The 23,728-nt window shown below is 33.3% G+C and overlaps 1 protein-coding gene across 1 annotated transcript in view; it reads left to right on the top strand.

The window, feature by feature from the left end:
* NaCP60E (Na channel protein 60E) overlaps nucleotides 1-23,728 on the top strand; it is a 245,469-nt gene that overhangs the window by 203,628 nt on the left and 18,113 nt on the right. Inside the window, exons 3-4 of the mRNA XM_077443333.1 lie at nucleotides 5,193-5,413; nucleotides 14,681-14,885. Coding sequence (XP_077299459.1) covers nucleotides 5,193-5,413; nucleotides 14,681-14,885 — 426 coding nt within the window. The remainder of the gene's footprint in view (nucleotides 1-5,192; nucleotides 5,414-14,680; nucleotides 14,886-23,728) is intronic.

Genomic DNA, 23,728 nt, shown 5'->3' on the forward strand with positions numbered 1-23,728 from the left:
CGTCCTGACCTTATTTATATCACGCAGATTCTGCTTTCGATGGGTGGGATGGCCAACCCCTGGACCGTGAACCAAAATCGGAAGAAAAAAACGTTTCACAGACGACTGAGATTAATTCATCTGAACGAAATCGGCAAATACTCAATAGTTTGAAACAGTCTAAAAGATTATTGATTATCTACACTATACATTTATACGTTCCTTATAATCAAACCAAAAGGAATCAATCAATTTTTAATATGAATTCATTCAATATTATATTATATTATTACTGTATACTATACAGCGACCACAACACAGGTAGATATTATTATATCTACATATGTATATGCTAAAACTATAATTCATCATCATCATCATCTACAGCCACTTACCATCCACTGCTGGATGAAGGCCTCTCCAACACGCTTCCATTCGTCTCTGTTTTGCGCGACTCTTATCCATCTCACCCCACACATTTTCCTAATTTCGTCTACCCATCTTCTCTGCTTTCTTCATTTTACCCTTTTGCATTCTGTCGGGTCGGGTATTATTCTAGTACTTCTTTTGTCCACGTTTCGTCCATTCTTCTAGCCTCGTGGCCTGCTCATTGTCATTTCAATCTCTTTACTCTATCCACTATGTTCACTACCCTTGTCAAAACTATAATTATCGACTATATAATATAATATATAACATTTATTGCGATTTAATCAATTCATATAGTAGACAGTATCCAGCAGTATAGCTAGGTGGTTGCGTTATACCAACCACCGGGAAGTCCGAGGTTCAAGCCCTGTTTTGACTACGATTGGAAACAATTTAGTTTCCCGTATTTCTGCAATGCTGCTAGCTAAACTTGGATATTTGTGACTATAAGTCAATAGTTACCTATCCGAGTCAGCTAATTTTTCTGATTTCAATGTTGAAATGGTTCCTCACCAAATATCATTGCTTATTTCAGTATTTTTCCAACATATTCAAACAGTATTTCTGGCCAGACCTTAGATATATGTGACCCCAGGTCATATCAGATAAATTTGCAAACTATCAGAGTTTGCGAATTTATCTGATATCATTGTTGAAATTGGCCAACTATCATCATTTGTGAACATTATTTGAATATAATTTAAAACTTAAAATAATAATGTTATAAATGTAGTATTTAGGTATGAATTTATTTAATAAAACTTATACACACATTATAAAAGTAAAATTAAAGCATTTAATAAATGTTCATTTATTAAATTCTTTATGCTTATTTACATATTATATATGTGAGAAAAATTATATATACCAGACTAGACCATTATATATACAAAATACATAATGTGAGAAAAATGTATACATATATATGTACATATACCAGACATGGTTTCTAATGCATCTTATGTGATGTACTACGAACATGCCCATTTACAAGAAACTGTGTAATATTAATCTCATCTATGTATGTTTAACCGTTTTCAACTTACAGCACATTTAGCAAATTATCGTTAGTTTAAAAAGAAAAGCTAAGAATAGTTAAGTGATAAAAGTATGGCCTCGCATCTAGAATAATAAAAATGAAAATTCCTCCTTTTTATTACTCTCTACAGCGCTCCGGTTAAAAGATTACGCTCTATGTATCTACATAGGTACATATATGTAAATATATCCTATGTATGTTATAGGTATGTATCATGAGATTTAAATCTTAGCGCTTTTAAAAAAGAAGAGTTTCTTTTTATACCTTTTTTCAATTTAAAGTGGTTGAGTGGTTGGTCAAAACAGTGTCCTTCTGAATTTTTAAAATATAAGAATGCAATTTCAATGTTCAGTTTTTTTAGATTGATGCAACAAAGGTATTGATCGAAATAGCTAACGTTCAATTATAAAATTCCAATCTGGGAATAAGGTTGACTATACCCTATAAGTGATGAGTTTTTGCAATTTTTTCAACAGCTAAAAGTTGTTAGACCAACTTTTACCTATACATATGTATGTATTATAGATACCCTACCAGATTTTTTTTACTTTCTTTCTTTAAACACCGAAACAAATTCAATTTCAAAGCTTCGACTTGCAGCGACGGCAGTCTCGTCCATGCAATGAAAATTCCTATCGGAGTTTTCCCAGACTTTACCTCAAACACTTCTGATCTGCTTGCATTCTTCGACGAAAAAGTCAAACCGACAGAATTTTCTAGCAATTTTAAACTCAGTGGCAAATCTATAAATACCTTTTAGATCACCATGTACCACTACAATCCGCATCCCCTTCAGCTAGTCTGAATTCATCGATTATTTAATGTCACTATGACCCAAAATATCGCATATGTAGTATCATTAACTTGAGTATAATGTGATTGTATGGATAACAAGCTTGAGTATAATGTGATTGTATGGGATCCACATGAAAAAAAATACTCTCTGATGATTGAGAAAGTCCAAAAGCATTTCTTCCTTTTCTATATAGGAAAGAGTATGGGTATTACCCATATCTCTACCCTACTCCTTTCCTTTTGGGCATGCTTGGGTATAATTCCCTTGAACTTCAGAGAAACTTCTCATTAATTCGTTTTGTTCTCCAGCTACTACGTGGTAATATACCATGCCCGTTGTTGCTAGAACAGTTGGGACTTCATGTCCCTAATAATTATGTGCGTGATCATTTGATGGTTGCACAGTTCTTTTTCGAATGATTCCTATTCCAAGAGCTATTCGACTTCTTAATGAAATCGTTGCTGCTGAGCCTGAATGTGATATTTTCCACCTTAGTGAGCGTAAATTATTGGATTTTATTCTGACCTATTGTCTGGTAGTCTACGCTCATCATTACTTTCATATTTGAATGTATTGTATGTGTGGAATTTAGATTTACTCTCCATTTTGGCCTCACAGGGATATTTTGTATTTGCAGTAGGTTCTTATTTATTGGAACTGGCTGTAGGTGCAATATATTCCCTTCTTTGAATTTTATAATTGAAATTTTTATTATCTGCTACTATTTTAATACTTTATTATTTTTTATGATTTTGTTAAATGTATTCTTGTTTGTGTGTATATATTTTTATTTTTGTCATCTCTGATTTCTATAGTTATTATTTTGTTTCTTTTCTGTTATATGTTTGACTATTGTGGCGCATTTGGAATTAGTAATGCCACAATGGTCCAAACTTTAAATAAATAAATTAACAAAAAATTTTCGATTTCAACCGAAATTTGAACCCACGACCTCTCAACTGGTTAAACCAATGAACTTAATATAATAACGATCTTAAAAGAGTCCGGCGCACAATTCCGTGTCCACCGAACGTTAATAAAAGAAACACCGTGACGTCACTGCCTACATTTTTCTATTTTTTTCGGAAAAATCGATATTTTTAGCCGTGAAAAAAGCACCACGCCAACCCAACTGGATAGTAGATATTACCGTGTGTCGGCCATTGTCGATGGGCCCGGTGACGTTTCACTTTGTATGTCTCTGTGTTTAAAAGCGATGAATAGAGGCCGACGGTGAATGGGTCTCTGCTTTGTGCCGGAAAAGCCGCAGCGTCTGTTTCGCCATTGCTGTTTCTGTCATTACTCGGAATGTACACCGCAACTATGCCATAAATAAGCTCTAGTGTATGTATGTATGTATGTATGTCTACATGGATATAATATTATCATCAATCTGCTATTAATATTAATGCTGAAGGATTTCCCTCAGCGAATGTGGTATTTCTCAGTCACAAGAGACGTGTCTGTTGACGTGTGCGTGAATTAATTATAATATCCTAACCTAACCTATCTTGTACGAATCGGCTGCCTTTATTTTATTTTATTTATATATTTATACCAGGAATGCTTAACAGGTATTTTTTTATTTCGATAATACCGATATCGGAAATTTCGGTATTTTTGCAATCCCTAGCCACAATATACATAGGTGCATATGGATATTAATTTCTTAAATGAGAATTCTTCCACCTTTTGATATACATATGTATGTATGTACATATGTAAATACATATCGTCGGCGTTGAATATTTTTTAAGCTCATCCTCTGAATCTGTGAAAAAAATAAAATCTGATGTTTGCCATATAAAAATTTTCCTTTTTGGTCATGGATCGATGTTAAAATTTCACCATTTACTTAATGTCATGTAATTTTTCCAAAACAAATTTTTTTCAAACATGATACGTATATATGTATGTACATACATACATTTTATATGCAAACGTATGTATGTATGTATTGACACACATATACAGTACATATTTATTTCATTTTTAAAAATGACAGTTAACATATGATTTGGCGGAATATTTTAGAGCAAAGAATGCACAATATTTATGTTATTATTTTTATCATCATTTATTATCAAATTACTGACATTCTGCCTTATTTCATTTACAATATTCATTTAAGTAAATCTTTACGTAAATATAAATGTTTTGTACTTGAAATTTGTTTTTGTGCAAAATATCATTTTTTGTTTAAATTCTTCAGCGCTCCATTGATTTGACTTTGCTATAAAAACTAAGCTTGATAAGGTGTTCTGATCCGAAATTGGGTAAAGGATTTTGTCATACTCAATATTAAAGAAATTCTTATAAGTATGCAATATGAAATAAATAATTCTGCAAAGCTCGATTATAATTAGTCAAATAATGCATATCTGTATATATAAGTATGCATATACATATGTATATATATATATATATATATATATATATATATATATATATATATAAATATATATATATATATATATATATATATATATATATATATATATATATATATATATATTTATATATATATATATATATATATATATATATATATATATATATATATATATATATACGTTTCAATATACATACATTATATTATATTAATTATGCGTATCTTCTTCAATAAAATTTAATCATTATTCACTTAATTTTAATATTTACGTTATAATGGCACTCAAGTACATTGAATATGATTTTTTCGCTACTCTGAACATAAATAAGTAAGTAAGATGAATAAATAATTTTCAATGTTTTTATGTATGTATATTCATCCAACATCCCAAAATGAAAAAAAACACACATATGTATAACTTATCGAAATACGAATAAAATAAATTTCCTACTACAAAGCGAAGACTACTCTAATATTCATAGGTACATACATATATACCAGTTTTAATGTGCCTTTTCAAACATATTCTAACGCTTTGTATTTCATATTGATTTCAGATACATTTTTCTGGCGATCTACACGGCCGAGATGATAATAAAATCTATTGCAAAAGGCTTCATCCTGAACAAGTACACGTACTTGAGAAATCCTTGGAATTGGTTGGATTTTGTGGTCATCACTTCGGGTTACGCGACCATCGGCATGGAGGTCGGAAATCTAGCCGGTTTGCGGACATTTCGTGTCCTCAGAGCATTGAAAACAGTCTCCATCATGCCAGGTATGAGTCTACTAATAATTCATGTGTAAATTTTCCATGAACGACCGAGTTTACGTACGTTCGCAATAAACTGTCAATCGATATATGGAATGCGAAAATTCGACCCGAGTATGCGACACCGCAATGCCGTGGTAAATTTGTACAAATTTTCCTTATGTTTGTTTTTCTTTTTTGCCTTGTTTGTTTTTCTTTCATTCTCCTCACTTGGTGCCTTGCGAAAGTTAATAATAAAGCAAATGAATAAAATATGGAGGTAAGGGCGTTCGAGAAGTGTTGGCGCAGTTCGCTTTGCAAAACCTGTCCGCGGTTTGGGACTGTTGAAACAAAGAAATTTTTTCAATGTAGAAAAAAATATAGCAAGAAAACCCTCATACGTACGTTGAGCTTAAAAAAAACGCAAAATTTTTCATGCGACCGCCTCTTTGCGGAAGTTTTTCCGCTTACGAATGAAAAATGGGACATTTCTGATGTTCGCCATACTCTTCACATTATTGCATTACTTATTGAGTATTTGATTTATTTAGTTAAAAAAAATCGAAATGTAGCGCAATACGTAATTTATCGATTATTTTCAATCCGATTTTTTTCGGTGAATTGTACGGCATTGGCTTTACAGTAAATCCTCTTTGACAATTTTCGTTATTTTCGTTTCGATTTTATCGCCGATGTAATACCGAAACCGGAAAACATTCTGAATGAATAGAAAAATAAAAGCGGTAAATCGGTAGATTTGGTTGATTGTAACGAAACATAATAAGGACATATCGATGGCTTTTATTTATTTATTTAATACTATGTAGCTTAAAATACCCTATGACGACCAAAAATATTGCACGTACATATTTCTAAATTTCAAAAAAATTATATACACAAACCTAATTTTATATGTCGTATTTATGTACATATGTACATTCCTCACTGCGAAGAAAAAATATGTCCATACATATGTACATATTTATTTTATTTTTATTTTTATTTATTTATTTATATAGCAAACTGCTAATACATATAACACAAAATAACAAAATAACAACAAAAAATTATAAATCATCTTCCACAAAGGTATCCATTAGCACCCTTCAAGAAAGCATCAATTTTATTAGAACTTCTAATGCTTTCAGGAAGGGCATTATATGTACATTTGAATACCTCTGTGAAAAACACCTCCTGCAGTTTTAGCTTTCTTAACTCTACCTATAATTAATTTATTCCTATTTCTCGTTTATAATTATGTATATCTCTATTCCTAACTATATGATTATTAAAATATTTTGGTAATAGATTCATATCTAGCTTATATATAAACTTTAAAGTGGTTACTTTAAGACTATTTCTAATGTCCAACCATTTCAATTCATCTAACATACTTCTTACATTCTTACGTTACCTCACATTCAAAATTGCACTCATTGATCTATTCTGCACTTTCTGCAGTTTATCAATACACAAACCACTAAATATGTAGATTGAGCACTGTAGCGCAGTATACAGTATGAGGCCGTACAATACAATTATATATCAAAATTTTACTTATGTAAATGAGTATAACTGTAAATCCTTTCTAAAAGTGTTTGCTAAGAACCATAGTCTGATGAGTCAAATTGTAAATATATAAGATATGTTACAGTCCACTCCAAGTGTTCACTCCAGTTCGTTCATGAAAATACTAATTTGGTTTAAGTGCTAATAGTCTGTATAATATTTTAAGACAAAAATATAGAAACAAGAAAAAGATACCAGATACTTAAGCAGTCGAAACTTTTAGATGGTATTATTATTATTATGCTTCAGTCGCAGTATAGTTTTATCATACAATAACTATTGGTTTTAGTTCAAGCACTAACATTCAAAAGCTACTATCTTCAAATAGACTCCCCAAGTGCCACATGAAACTTTTAGCAGACAAAAATTTTGGACTGCCAAAACTTTTGAGATGCAAAAAAAAACAAGTATTTGAAATGGGTAATCCTTTGGAAACCACATTACAACGTTGTTATAATTCCCGTTTCCACTAATATTAAAAATATTTCCACAAAGAATAAACATACATATGTACATATATATGTATGTACATACATAGATGTTGAGACAAATTATTGAAACTTATGCTTAATAGTTTCTGCATGAACAAACTACATATGTAGGTCATTTGTCAATTTGTTCTTTTGTGTAAACTATAACTGGCCAGGTTGGTTTTATATATGAACGAAATATACATACATACACTTGCACTATAACATATTCCTATATAAAGAACATAACAATACGACTCCAACATTTAAATAATATACGCATCGCATTATTTAAAAGCATAGTATATAATTCAATTTCAATTACCGACTCTACAAAATAACACATTAAAATGCTCCAGAGAAAATGCATTTGCTATCATTGGAAGCTGTTTATACTTTGTAAACATACAGCAAAGTACTAATTGAATAAAGAGTGGAAACGTTCTCTTCGGGAGAGAGAGAGACGAGTGATAAAACTACTTGAGAGCGTCCAACAAACTTTTAGATTGAATTTACTAACTGAAGACGATTCGTCGCTTCCGTTAATTAATTTGTGATAATTTTTATAAAATCGTTCAGGCGCACAAATAAAAATTGCGCGCGCGAGGGATCACATTCGCCAAAATTTCCAGAGATAAAGTGAGCATTGAGGAAAAAACACATTAGTTCTTCACGCCCAGTTACGAGAGTTTGTCGTACATCTAATGACGGAGGGTCGCTCTCTTAGTACGTCGCGTCGTGTGAAATTTCAATTTTAAAATTAAATATTTTGCTTTGATTGTTTCGTATTTTTGCCGTTTTCCTAAAAGTGGGAAAATATTTACATAATAAGTGGGGGCGTGCTTTTCGCGTTTCAGCCAATCTTAAAACGGAGATCGGCGAGAATATTAATGTTATTAGGCGAAAGCGCGCCGTTAGGTGACTCGCCTCATTATTATGTATGGAATGTATTTATGGTCGTTTACGTAAACGAGTACACGCATATATTAAAATGTGCCATACTCGAAATGTGTGCCGTCATGGAATTCCAAAAAACTCTAATACTGTGTACTCGTAGATGAAAGTACTATGTACTGGTAAATTGGTACTTTGAACTATGTACATATTTTAAAAATGAAAAGTTCAGGTTCAGATAATAATTAAAATGTGAAAAAAAAAGTGAACATCTTCACGTTATTATTATATCACTTTACATTTATAGTTAATCGTGCGTACAGCGTACCCAAAACAAAACCGGGCTTCACTAATACGAGTTTTTAGCTCGTAATTTTACCGATTTAAAATTCAGCACACTTCCAATTAACCCTTTTATAAATATAAATATAATCGATAAACATGTTTCAATAGAAAATACTCAATATAAAACAGTATTAACAGTGGAAAAAAGTGAAAATACGTACTTTTGATTTAAACTGGACGACTACTTAGAGAGATTTGAAAGCTGAAAAGTACTACAAATGAAAGATAAAATACCCGACTATATGTAGATTCCAATATTCATTTTGAACAGAAAATTGACAGATTTTGAGACATCGACCAAAAAACACCAAGATATAGAAAAATTGAGCGATTTAAAAAACATGGGTCTACCTCATGGGACCGAAAGTGAAAATCCCGAAAAAGCAAAAATCGAAAGATCTTAAGTCGAAAGATCAAAAAAAAATGGGTGCATTGTAAACGGTACAATGTATATATAATATATATCAGTGGCATGCGGTGAAATTATCTCTCTTTTTGTCATAAAGCCTTGTTTAATGTGCGCGCGCAGGATACGGGAGGAAAAGCCTGTTCCTCTTGTTCCTGTTGAATCCTCGCGCAAATTAAGTGAGGATGTACGACGGGGGGAGAGAGACTTTTACCGCACGCCACTATTATATATACTAACCATTTTTCATTTGTATGCATGGCAAACGAACATTTTCGACTTTTTAACATTCGGTGCGGTGACGGTCACCCAAAAAACATATTTCTCCGAATCTCGAGCCAATCAACATTTTTTTGTTACCAGATTCGTGTTCACTGGGCATAGATCTATAAGAAAAGTCATATCTCGTCTCTGAACCAAAAAAAAGTCGTCATTTGTCGAACGGTGTTATCTTCACTTATAATTAGCATCTGAGTATGCTTCATATTAATTTATATCTAAATTTAGTCTCTAATATCAAACTTTTCTTTAAATAATTCATACTGCAAAATGACAAAATTTCATCTATTAATACTTTGTATATACCTATGATTCTTACATTTTTTATCTAAGTAACAATAGATGAAGTTTTGTAATAATAAAAAATAATAAATCGAGATTCTGACTGGTTCGAACCAAAATTAAATTCGTAAACCAAAAGTAGTATTTTTTGTTAAAACAATATTTCATTATTTTATTATTTTTTTATCTTCTTGATATTTTATACTTATAATATTTATAGTGATATCAAGTTATAATTTTTTTAAGAAAATCCGACAGCCGAAAGTAGAACTAATGTCTTGATTGATTTTCCCTATATTAGGGCTCAAACTTTTGAAACGCCTATCTCAAAAAACCTCCTTATGGCGTCTTCAGAGCTGACTGAAATTTATCAATAGTTATTTTTATATATTCAATAGTGTACGAAGCCTTAGTTTAATCTTTCAATTAAAATATACATATATATGTACATACATTTATATATAATTTCGAAAGAGACTTTGTATGTATGTATGTTTGTTTGTTCGGTTCATAGAATCCGTGACGTTCAATTTAATAAAAAAATCAAATGAATATTCAAATAAATTTAATCAAATGTTTACTATTAGATTACCATTTTTAAGCGGTTTATATTACAAATACTGAGCGAAGCTGGGTAACACCACTTATATATTATATACCAACTTTTATTTAGTCAAATTTAAAGCTACATACAAAGTCATTGCATACCAATGATAATAGAGAGTTTTCGAGACGACCCTCGCGTGTATCAAAAAGGAACGCGTTATCTTTTGCTTTTCTTTCGACTTTATCACAACATGCTCTTATAATAATTTACGCTATAATACCCAGCAGTTTCCTTTTATACAAGAAAAATTACTATACTCTTAAAAGGGAGACCCGTTTTACGAACATACATAGATATGATACATACATATATACCTACAGCCTTTTTTCCCATCCCAAGCTTTACATACACGCTTTATTATAAATATACTTATACGCGTCGACTAATGCGATTTGAACAATATAAATCGAAAGCTTCTTATCGGCTTTTCCATGTGAACGATCTCACGTCTGACAATTTTCAATTACATTATGCGCAATTTAAAATTCGCTCGTTCGATCTTGAGGAAAAAGTCGCACGAACCCTCATACGTTATAATATTTTTTCAATTATTATATTCTTCACACCCGTCCTTTGTTTTACGGCGCTCTCGATCGATGCTTACGCAATTTGTTTAAATGCCACTCTGAATTACGAGATAAAATAAAATGAGCCGAACCCTCCTACGTCGTTTATACTGAGAAAAAATGTATACACAAATATACATATATCCTCTTACATATTCATTAACCGTAAAGCCTCCCCAGCAATGTGTCATACGCTCGAGAGCTTTCAGGGATATTGTCCAAAATTACAAGACCTACATACATGCTTTTTTTTGTTGGAAGCTTAAAGCATATGCTTGGAAAATTTTATTTGTAATGTGAAAAATTATAAGTGAATTAACGGTATAGTGGTTTCAGTACACACGATAAGCGGAAAAGCTTGTCGGTGTGTTTGTGATGCGTCTGAAGTTTTTCAGCGAGATTTCGCGAAAGCTCGCACGTCACGAGAGCTTTCAGAGTTTGACGGACGCGATGTTCACTAATCACATGATGTATCTCTCTTTTGAATGGCGAAAAAGGTCACCGCTCACGTGTGAACGAACACGCACTGTAAACATTTTCAAAACGATGAAAAATGGGGAGCTTTCCGTGATGTGAAACGCTCAAAGCGCTATTAGAGCTTCTTGAATTGAAAAGCTCTAAAAATGTACATACATATATGGATTTTTTTACATAGAAGGGTTTATTATCTTAATATATGTACATACATAGATATATGTATGTATGTATGATTGTGTGTTTCTAAATCAAACTGTCGAAATCGGTTTGATTGAGTTGAGTTTTAGTACCAAACCCCTCGTATATTATATATGGGTTGGTTCTTTAAGGGTCGTTGTTCAAAATACTGCCAATAAATGTCCACTTTCAGAACAAATATTGACCAGATAAATGTTCTTTAGTCTTGTCCAATATATCTATACACCTAAGCCTAAGGCTTCAGTCTACGTTTTCGGTAAATTTACACAGCTTATTATCCTTTTCATTTGTTGGCAAATAAATTTGTATTCCATTTCTTATTGGATATTGGCTGAATTTCCTTGGTGGTTTCAAGGATTTAAAATGTTTGTATACAAATTTGAGACTAGTAAAATATATTTGATTTTTTGTAGTTTCAAATTTAGTTCTGTAAGTGCTTTGGATTTAAATACTATTGAATATATTAATCTTTTATACATATGTACCTTTATGTATGTACATATACATGGTTATTATTAATCTTCTACTACATAAGCCTGAAGAAAAAGACCTTGGTTCAATGTGTTTCTCCAGAGATGACGTGTCGATGTAAAACTCGGAAATTGAACGTCAAGATGCCGCACAAAGTCCAATGCACTCAAATAAGTATGCATGGCTGCATCCTTGGCATAATGAGGAGGGATAGGAAACAGAATATACTGGTGAGAAATATGACAAGGGTGGTAGATATAATGGAGAGAGTGAATAAATTTAAATGGCAATGGGTAGGTCAATGGCAATAGATGAAAGGTGGACAAATAAAGTGCTAGAATTGTACCCGAGAGAATGTAAAAGGATGAAAGGAAGGCCGCAAGGAATCATAAAGATTTGTGGGGTGAGATGGATGAGATTTGCGCAAAACTGAGACGAATGGAAGCGTATTAGAGAGGCCTTCATCCAGCAGTGGACTGCGAGTGGACTTCACTCTATAGCTACCTATATAATAAATAAAGTATAAGTTGAATATATATGTACATATATATTCTACATATATACATATATATATTCAACTTATACTTTATGTATTATATAGGTAGCTATAAAGTGAAACGCGCTTTCGAAATGGCTTATATTTAGAAGTTGCACGTGCTGAATGTGGACACTCGTAACATTCTGAAGATGTTCAAGGGTAGGCCGCACGGCTTGTTTGTTCTTCAGCTCGCCATCATCCCTCCCACACTACAAAATCCAGCCACCACCCGACCCACCCTCCCGCCTACTTACCCTCTTTGTTCGCCTCGTATCGTTTTGTTGTTGTTCTTGTACATTTATTATTTCGCGAGGCCTTTTGTCGGTCAGGGCGCATCCGTGTATTGTTGTTGTTCGCCCTGTCTCGCAGTTTGAAGATCTTTTTGTCGATGTGCCGAAATACTCGTGTATGAAAACTGGAGGAGGGACAGTGTGACGGACAACTGAAAAGCTCGGCAACAGATCGTTGTGAGCAATTCGCAACAATGAGTGAAATGGTTCATCCGAAGCGGCAAAAAACCAATCGGACTCGTTACCGACCGCAAATCGACGCGATCCATTGTACGGAAGAGTCATTAGTCATTTTCTTTCTATGTAGAAAACATGCCTGATTAATATTTTTTACCCTTACGATTGTATTTATAACAATTTGTCTACAGAATCTCCCTGTTCAAGGTCTTTATTATATTACAAGTATATAATATAGACAGACAACATTCTAAGTTAGAGTACCATGAGATAGTATGCAAAATTAGTAATCTTAATCTGTATAGATTTGCGTAGCCCACAAATAGCTTTTATATACATACATATGTACATTTCGTGAAATAAATAATTGCCCATTTCACGAAGATATTAAAAAAACTCAGTTTATGAATGGGGCAAGCCAGTGGTTTTGTTCACGAATTGATTAATGTATAGCATTATTATTAAAAAAAAAACCATTAACTGTCATTTTGACATAAAAGAACGTCAAAAATCGTATGGTATAGTTAATTTGCTAAATTATTTTTTTGATAACGAAAGTTGAAATGAACATCACCGTGGTTAATGGGCTGTGAAGTTTACCGACTCCAACTTCAAACTACGACTTCAAACTCTGACTCCGAATTCCAACTCCAAACTCCGACTCCAACTTGAACAATTTTAATAAGATTGACTTTTCTTACCAACGTATAAACTTGTTTTCAAAATATACAATATAAAGGAATTAAAAGAAATCACTAAAAATTGACATGTATCCCAATTTATTGGATTATACATACATATAGGATCCGGATGTGAAGGATTCCAAGCGAAACGCACAGATTAAGTGTCAGACTATTTATTGTACATGTGTCCTCGGGCTTGTTCTCCAACAAGTGACCATAACAACACGCATCCAGTCTCTCCCATGCATACCACACACACTTTATCCCTAGCAGTTTGACCAACCATACATACGGCTCGGCTCGTTTAAAAATCATTTCTACGTACATAGGTAGTGAAATATGTATAAATAAAGTACATTCATAGTGTATTTGTATAAATTTCATACACAAATAGATAAATTAAATTAAAAAATGAGAATAAGAAAGAATGCGACGGAGGAAACAGTCAATTTTGGCCATAACACATCGAAATGCGTGCAATTCAACGAATTCATGATTTATATAAAGAATTTATTAAATTTCAATTTGTTAGTGGATTTACTTCAATAAAATTGGAGACTCTGGTTAACACATACCGTAAGACTATTAATCAAAGAAAATAATAAAAAGGAATTGGAGTAGATTGATTTTTTACGACTCAAATATTGTTTGATTTTGTTCCAAAAATATCACAGGATACGTCACTATCTAGTTTATGTTACTCATTTCACGAAAAAAACAAAAAAAAACTCTTTAATATTTAATGAAATCGATATTTTTTTAAATTTCATGAAAATTAGCAGTGAGTTTGCACCACACAGGAACAATTATATTACAAACACAGCATCGTTGAATAGGGTTTATGATTCGTACGTATGAACTCTCCATTTCTGTTACATTAAAATTAAATTACATATAGTGCGAAATTTCGCCGGTATGTCTACTCATTAATTACTCATTAAAAGTACATAAATGGAACGACAATCTTATAACTTTAAAGCTGTAAAACTTGAGCCATTACAAAACCAACGGGGCAAAACTAACTGTCAATAATTTGTTTCAGGATTGAAGACCATCATCAACGCACTGCTGCATTCATTCAAACAACTCGCCGAGGTAATGACGCTGACCATATTCTGCCTGATGGTTTTCGCCCTTTTCGCCCTTCAAGTCTACATGGGAGAGTTGAGAAACAAATGCGTCCTCAACATGGCTCCCTTCGAGGAAAACAACGCCACTTCCAACGCCACGGACATCGAATGGAAGGAGTGAGTTCGAATATACATACAGACATACATATATTGTAAATTATACATATTCCACGCAGCTAAACGACCGAATCAGTTAAATACATTAGCGCTACCACTATTTGGAAACGTATACGTAAATGAGAAAGTAATCGCGGCCGTTCGGCTTTTTCTTCTGAACGACATGACAGTTTAATGGATTTCCGATAGACGCGGCACAGATGTGTACGTGTTCGGTTTCGGACCGCTCGTAATTCATATAACGACCGAGTGCGTCCTCAAATGCGGTACCCGTCCTTCGGCCGCCTCTGTTACAGATTCAATCTCCCATAAATAATGGCGAATTGCTTTCAAAAGTGGCGGTTGAGACACTGCGAGCGAGATGGCGGCTCGTGAATCTGTAATGGCGACGCGATCCGATCCGCGCGCCACCTGTCGTCGTGGAATCGCAAAAGTCAATTTGCGCTTTGTATTGTGGTGTGTGTGTGTGTAACGTGCGAGTTATTTGCGGTAGTTAAATTAAGTGTCTCCGAGGTATTGTTTAAAGTTGAGGACGTGTGTAGCGATCTTTATAATTTAATTCCGAAAAGTTTCTCCTTCGCGTTGTGTGTCTCTTCCGCTTCCGCTTTCCTTTGTCTAATCATCATTTTCGGGTGAATCTTGAGGAAATCTTGTATTTTTCAACTTAACGTATCAAAATGGAAAATTATGATAATTTGAGTTTATTTGTGGAGGCTTTTTTTGAGACGTGTTGTTGTTGAGTTTTTTCCTCTTTTCAAGAATACAATTCAAATTTGTGGTGTTTTTTATTCAATGTATTTCTACAGTCTTATTTTTAGTCGCATAAATAAATGGAATAATCTGTGGAATACTAATAGAATCATTATTATATAATAATATAATGCGTGTGAGCGTGCGTGTGTACGAAGTACTCGCTGTTAACACCATCCTCCGTTGCTCTTTTTCCCTTTGGAATCGTATATCGTGGGAAGAGACGCGGCATATCACATCGTTTACATTGTGGCCAGCAAAAACAAAGTTTTTGCCAAAGGCCAGCAAAAACAAAGTCAAAAACAAAAACAAAAGTAAAATTTAATTACATAGTTTTTTCAAAAAAACTAATTAAATTTTAAATTATTAATTCCGTTATTCCGAATTGCGATATTTTACTGAGTGCATTATGTGCACACATGCCACTAGTATGTAATATAAATGAAGAGGATAATTTTAAGTTTTCTATTTACAGAAAATCTTAATTCAACAGTTCAAGTTTGAATTCTTGACACTTAATTGTTTATGTTTTCAACATTTCTAAAGCGTATTTTAAAAATATATTGAACAAATTTTAAATGAATAGTAAGCTAATACCGTGCACATTGGAATACATATATTAGTAAGTAATAATTGTATATATGTATCTTATATATTAAGTACAATTCTGAAAAAAAAAATTCAAATACACTATAATATCCTTTTTTTAATTTATAATTCTTCATGATGTCATTACGGGTTGCTCCAGAGCGACATCTATGATATTAAACTTGTGCATATAAAAATTTATAAATTATAAATTTTGAAATTGTATTCAAATAGTGGCTAGGATGGTTTTTGTCAATTTGATGGATGAAACATTTCAAAAATGAAATCAGATAAATTGGCAAACTCTGATAGGAAGCCAATTTAGAAGGAAGAGTCACAAATAATTAAGTCAAATTATACTCGGAATAAATTCTTTTCAATCGACGTCAACCCACGGGATCAAACCCGGCAATCTCTCGGAGGTTGGCATTAACGCAACCACCGAGCCATGCTGCTGGCTTACTAGTTCTATAAAATAAGTCTTCTAGTAAAATAAGCTTGCATGAGATGGATACGGTATAGTGTTTTAGAATGTCTTGACTAAATTTATTTACAAGGTGGTATAAAATCTGTGGATTTAAACTAAATTATAATAGAGTGACTTTAAAAATAAAGTAAGAACTAATAATATTTAGTCATTAAAAGTATTACTCAGCATTAAATTTTGAACTTTTAATAAAACAGATAGTCTTATCTACATACATACCTATGTACATCTGTATATTTATTAGACTGCTTTCCACAGGTTGAAGACCTCGATAAATAAATAGCATCATTACGAAAACAAACGATCTGAGAAAGCAGTTAGATTAATTTACGTTGTTTCTAAAATATATATTCAAATGCATATGGGCATTCAAAACAAGCAAATTATTTCTGTCTTAATAAATGTACTAAAGTCGGGCGCATCTGTCACCAGTAGCCAGTGTACTTTCCTGCACTCTCCACAAAGGGAAAAAGTGCACACTCTGCACGAGGGTCCTCCTCCAGTTTCACTAGTTGTTTTCGCACGGCTCGGATATAAATATACGGTAAGTTGCAGAATAAATCTGCAGCGGATGCAAGGGATGCAACTGCAAACAACCCCGCTACGAAATCTGAAGAAATCCAATGCGGTGAACCATCTGAATTTACGGTCCCATACACCCTAATTTACCGCAACCACTTTGTATTCTGCAAGTCTTTCGAACAAACATTGCGCTTGTTTGTTGTCCCCCACCCCGATGGCGATGTGGATTAAATTATTTGCCATCGGGAAAAACGTTTTCGATGTAAACAATTCACTTGTTGCTTTAGTTTCTGCGAAGGGTTTCGTCGGAATTTTCTCGGCTTATAATACATATGTATGTACGTCGGTTACAGTTCCAAGCTTGCTGGCCCGTTTAAAACTGCTCTACCGTCCCAAGAGAGTTATATTTGCGGAGCAAAGTAATGTAGATACACTTGCAAAGCTTCATCATAAGAGAAGACTTGAATACATTTTTTTTTATAAATCTTTTTTTGATGGTCTGAATGTATCAGCATTTCAGTACCGCATATCGAACAGTAGAAAGTTATTAATAAGTCAATATTTAATTATGAAGCGTTCATACATACATACATACATACATACTAAAGATTCCAATACCAGTGCTAACGAAACCGATTCGAACCGAAACCGAATACCAGTGCTAACGAAACCGAAACCGGTCGTACCGAAATATAGTAATTTCAATTTTACAAAATGTATAAGTTGATATGTTTTGAATTCAGAAGAAAACGCTGTATCGCCAAGTTTGTATGGATTATTTTGGTCTACGCTCAATTTTTGACCAGCTATTCAAAGGAGCTGCAAAGTATCATAAATTTTAAATCAAACACATATTGATTTATAACTGACTGTTAACAATAACAAACCTAACCGACTTCAGATTTTTACGGAAACTTATTTTTTTCACTTGATTATTATTTGAATACATACATATACTATTTAAAAGTCAAAACCATCCCTTCCACACAAACATTCTTCAAAGCAAGGATCACGTAAAAATTCATTTATTTTTTTTCGATACTGATCGGTAATTCATGCAGTGAAGTCATGAATTGATTTGAACATGAAATTGAATTGAAATTCATGAATTGATTTAAATATAAATGTTTAGCGAGGTTAAATCATTTTATTAGAAATTGATTCAATTTTATTGCGCCTATGGCTTAATCAAATCAATACCGGTACTATCGTTAGTAGGATTTTTTGTTAGTACCAGTATTGAAAAATGTCGCTATTTATGGAATCCCTAATATGGACATAAATATGTACCTACTTATGTAAATAAACATACAATGAGAAATGGTTTACAAGTACTTACAAATGTTACAGTTTAAGTGTATCTTCTAGTTGTAATATATTTTGACTAATTGGAATATATTCCGTCTAACTCACTTAAGTTAATTCATATGGTGAATTAAATTCCAACTGCTTGAAATATATTACAACTGAAAATACAACTCAACTATAAGTTGGTGCCAGGTTAAACGTTTTCGTGAATTCATTTTCGACTAATAAATTGAGTTGTAAAGTCACATTTTTGTTTTGAACACATTCTTAGAATTATCTTAATACGATTACCATGATTCCTAATACCTAGCAAATATTAACGCATATTGAATTCTAAAGCATTCGTAAAAACATCAGAGCTATCAAAACTCATATTACAACTGGCGCATATTACATTGTTGAAAGTGTATTTGCGCTTGTAAAGATATAATTTACCAGTTGAATTGTATTCGAACATAAATGACCTAAAACGCCACTTACATCTGAAAATAAACCTAGACTGTAACAGTTACAGATTTTCCCACATCCTCAATTGTACCAAAATTGAATTACATCATCCTTTTGACCGCTTTGCGTGTATATTTTGTATCATATTTAATAGTGACACAAAATCGAAACGACCTTCTAGTATTTTTCCGTTCGAATACGCACTCAGGGTGTTTGCAACGAGGTTAAATATCCCACAATCGAATCCACGGGGAACAAACGAACGAGCTTTCGAAACTCACCTGAAACTTTTACGCCGAAAAGTCCTTCGGCGACCCTTTCATAAACTCCTCCCCGTTTAATAATCCCCCGCGTTCACGGGGTTAACAAGTTGATGTGATTCGCGAAACTTTCGCCTAGTTTTGTGCGGTAATTAATCAGCGAATTATGGTCACCATCTGTTTCGAACACAAACGATGAGTCACAACTTTGTGATGAATTTGGTACCACCTACGCCCAAGAAAAACGCATACGCATCATCTGAACTTGATGGGTGAACTTTTTTTAGTTAATTTGATAAATACTCCTATATCATTTCAAACGAGGCGAGATATACAATATACATATGCATATATTCCTAACGTTATGCTTGAGTTTTTTAGTTGTGTTCAGTGAGAACGTTCAACAACAGCAATTGTAAGTTTGTCATATAAATTGTTGAAGTTGCCAGTTTGCCATATATACAAAAAAAAACTTCTTCCGTAGCTTGCCGGCAATAACACAAAGTCGTTTGCATATTTTCACGACATAAGGTTCGTTTTCGTACCGCGAAAAGAAAGTCAACTGTCAAGGAAAAGTCCCTTCATAATTTAATAACGAACGGCAAACTTTAAAAGCCGACTCTGATGACTAGACGCATTTTCGCTTCGCCGACAATTAACGCAAAAGTTCGCCGTGCTGATTATATCGATGTTCCTCAACCTGTGGCCCGTTTCTGAATTCTTCCGGTGGCCAATTTAGATATCACTCCTCTTCTAGAAAGTTGGGGATGATTTTGTGATTGAAAATTAATCAAATACATAATATATTGAGGTCATACAGATATACGCTGCAGGTAAAAATTATATATAAACATATATTTCATTGACGTGATTAATGAATTTTCACTGACATTTTCAAGAAGAAATTAAATTAGAGTAAATATTATTTTTTTTTAACACATGTATATTTTATTTTATTTTACATGTGTATATACCAGGAAAGCCTAACAGGTAAACCCCAATGCGACTTCCTGTCCAATTACAAACAATGCAGCATTTTTAAGTCGCTGAATCTATGAACTTGTACTCAAATAGTGATGACATTATAGGTAGGAAGGTTTTGAAGCAAATTTAATCGAGGAACCGTTTCAACGATGAAATCAAAAAAATTGGCAAACTCTGATAGGAAACGATCGACCTGGAGTCACAAATATCCAAGTCTATTGTCACAAATATCTATGTCAAAATGACAAATATCTATGTCAAATGACAAAATGCATTACAGATATACTCGGAATAAATTCTTTTCAATCGAGTTCAACTCACGGGATCGAACCCGGCGCCTCTCAGTGCTAGGGAAAAGCCCGACTAGCCAGCCATGCTGCTGGCTCGATGTACATACATACATACATATATGTATGTTACAGTTGAAGTGTATCTTCCAGTTTTAATATATTCCATCTAACCCAGTGCTACTCAAACTATGGTCCACGGCCCAGTACTGGTCCGTGTACCGGCTGTAGCCGGTCCGTGCACAAAGAAGTAAATAAAAAATTAAAACAATAGCTTATTATAACGTACATATTAATTAATTTGGAAGATAAACTAATTGATCTGGCTACAAATAAAGAATTAAAAAAGTGTTTTGAAACCACAACTTCACTTACGTGCTTTTAGATCGAATTGAAAGCAGAATTCTTCCCAGATATTTAAGAATATCCACTGAAACTCTTTTACCTTTACGAGACTGGTTTCTCAACCATTAGTTTAATAAAAACAAAATATCGTAATAGTGTAAATATTCATGATCCATTACGTGTGGAATTAATTGTCTTCGATAAAACCACGACTGGATAAGTTAACAAAAAAGCTCATGTCTCATTAGATTTTTTTTCATTTTCATTTTTCATCTCTGTCTAAGTACATGTACTTCTTTGATATTATCTTTATTCTTTGATAGATATTGTACTTCTTTGAATTCTATTCATATAATACTATAAGAACTAATATTCATATATAACTTTTTTATTTAAAAATATGATGCTGGTCCGTGAGAATTACTGAAAAATATATGCTGGTCCGCCAACTGAAAAAGTTTGAGTAGCACTGATCTAACCTGGTACCAACTACTGTTATAGTTGAAGCGTATTTTCAGTTGTAATATATTTTAATTAGTTGGAATATTAACCCAAGTAAGTTGATTCATATGGCGAATTATATTCCAATATGACCACCCAGATGAAAGCATTACACGCTTACCACAATGTTGCTGGTTGTATGTATGTACATATATAATGTACATACATAAACATATATATATATATATATATATATATATATATATATATATATATATATATATATATATCATCATCATCATCATTTACAGCCATTCGCCATCCACTGCTGGATGAAGGCCTCTCCAACACGCTTCCACTCGTCTCTGTTTTGCGCAACACTCATCCATCTCATTCCGCACATTTTCCTAATTTCGTTCACCCATCTTCCTTGCGGTCTTCCTTTTACTCTTTTGCCTTCTCTCGGGTACCATTCAAGCACTTCTTTTGTCCACCTTTCGTCCATCCTCCTAGCTACGTGACCCGCCCATTGCCATTTCAATCTCTTCACTCTATCCACTATGTCCACTACCCTTGTCATATTTCTCACCCACGTGTTCCGCTTCCTGTCTTTCCTCGTTATGCCAAGCATACAGCGTTCCATACTTCTTTGAGTGCATTGGATTTTATTTTGCATCTTGGCGTTCAGTGTCCAAGTTTCACATCCATACGTCATCACTGGCAAAACGCATTGATCAAAGATCCTTTTCTTCAGGCAGAGTGGCATTTTTGATTTAAAAACAGCATTCATCCGTCCAAATGCACTCCACCCTAATTTCATACGTCTCTTTATCTCTTCATTTTTACTACCAGACATGTCAATTATTTGACCTAAATATAAATAATTATTTACTACTTCTACTGGTTTATCATCTAAGGGGATGCTATCAGGCATGCAATAACTATTGAACATTAGTTTAGTCTTATCTACGTTAATTTTTAATCCTACTTTTCTACTTTCCCTGTCCAGCTGTGTTAGTCTGATAAGTAGGTCAGCTGAATCACGAGCTACTAAAACTATATCGTCTGCGAACCGAAGGTGACTCAAAAAGCGACCATTGATGCTTACTCCGGCTGTATCCCAATCCAATTTCCTGAAAACTCCCTCAAGCACCGCATTGAATAACTTGGGCGAGATTGTATCTCCTTGTCTTACTCCTTTTCCTATGCTAAATCTATCTGTACCTGAAAAAATTTTAACCGAAGCTGTGGCATTCTTATATATTGCAGCTAACAGTCCCACATAGGGTTCCGGCACTCCCTGTGTTTTTAGAGCGTTAAGTACTGCATTATGACTAACTGTATCGAAGGCTTTCTCATAATCGACGAAACCTAGGCACAATGGCCGTTGATATTCGTTGGCGCGCTCGATTAGTTCGCCAACTACTTGGAGGTGGTCCATTGTGCTGAAATTTGCCCTAAACCCTGCCTGCTCTACAGGTTGGTTCTCGTCGAGGATATTCTTCAGCCTTTCTGTAATAACCTTCGTGAAGAGCTTGTAAACCGCTGAAAGTAGACTAATGGGTCGGTAGTTCTTGATATCGCTTTTGTCGCCTTTTTTGTGTATTAAAATGATAGTTGCGTTATTCCATCCTTCTGGTATAGCTTGGTTCTGGATGCATTTGCTGAAAAGCCTAGCTAAGATATTAATTAGGGGGGGGCCGCCACATTTTAGTAAGTCAATGGGAATATTATCTTCCCCTGGGGATTTACCGTTCTTTGCAGTTTTTAGCGCGGCCTCTACTTCGCTAGGCAATACTGCAGGAACCCTTTGGCCGTGTGTCGATTCCAGAGCGGGGAATTGATATATATATATATATATATATATATATATATATATATATATATATATATATATATATATATATATATATATATATATATATATATATATATATATATATATATATGTGACCTGTAAAGACACTGTGGTATACTTGTATATTACAGTACATATGTATATGTACACATACATATTTATTGTAATAAATATGTATGTGTACATACGTATATTCGTTATTCACATAATCTCTTCAAACGATATATAGGTATCTTCAAATTATAATTACATATAGAATATTCGCACATCGTATATTTTTTTGTCCTTTCCCTTGATTATATTTACGTGTAAATCGTGGAATTGAAATACATACAATATTACTTTGTTAAAAATTACATTTTGTATATTATTCATTCATTTATTCCATTATTATACGGCGTATCTCAAATGTTCATTTTTCATAACAAAAAACATTTCTACCACCAACATAATAGGTACAGAATATATGTTGTACCTATTATGATTATACAGGTTTTTCATTCCAAATTGACCCATTTTCTTTCAAATTGACCCTTTTGAATTTAAAATGTACATTGAAACGGGGT

The sequence above is a fragment of the Arctopsyche grandis genome, chromosome 12, assembly GCF_051622035.1.
Source record: "Arctopsyche grandis isolate Sample6627 chromosome 12, ASM5162203v2, whole genome shotgun sequence".
NCBI classification, from domain to species: Eukaryota; Metazoa; Arthropoda; class Insecta; order Trichoptera; family Hydropsychidae; genus Arctopsyche; species Arctopsyche grandis.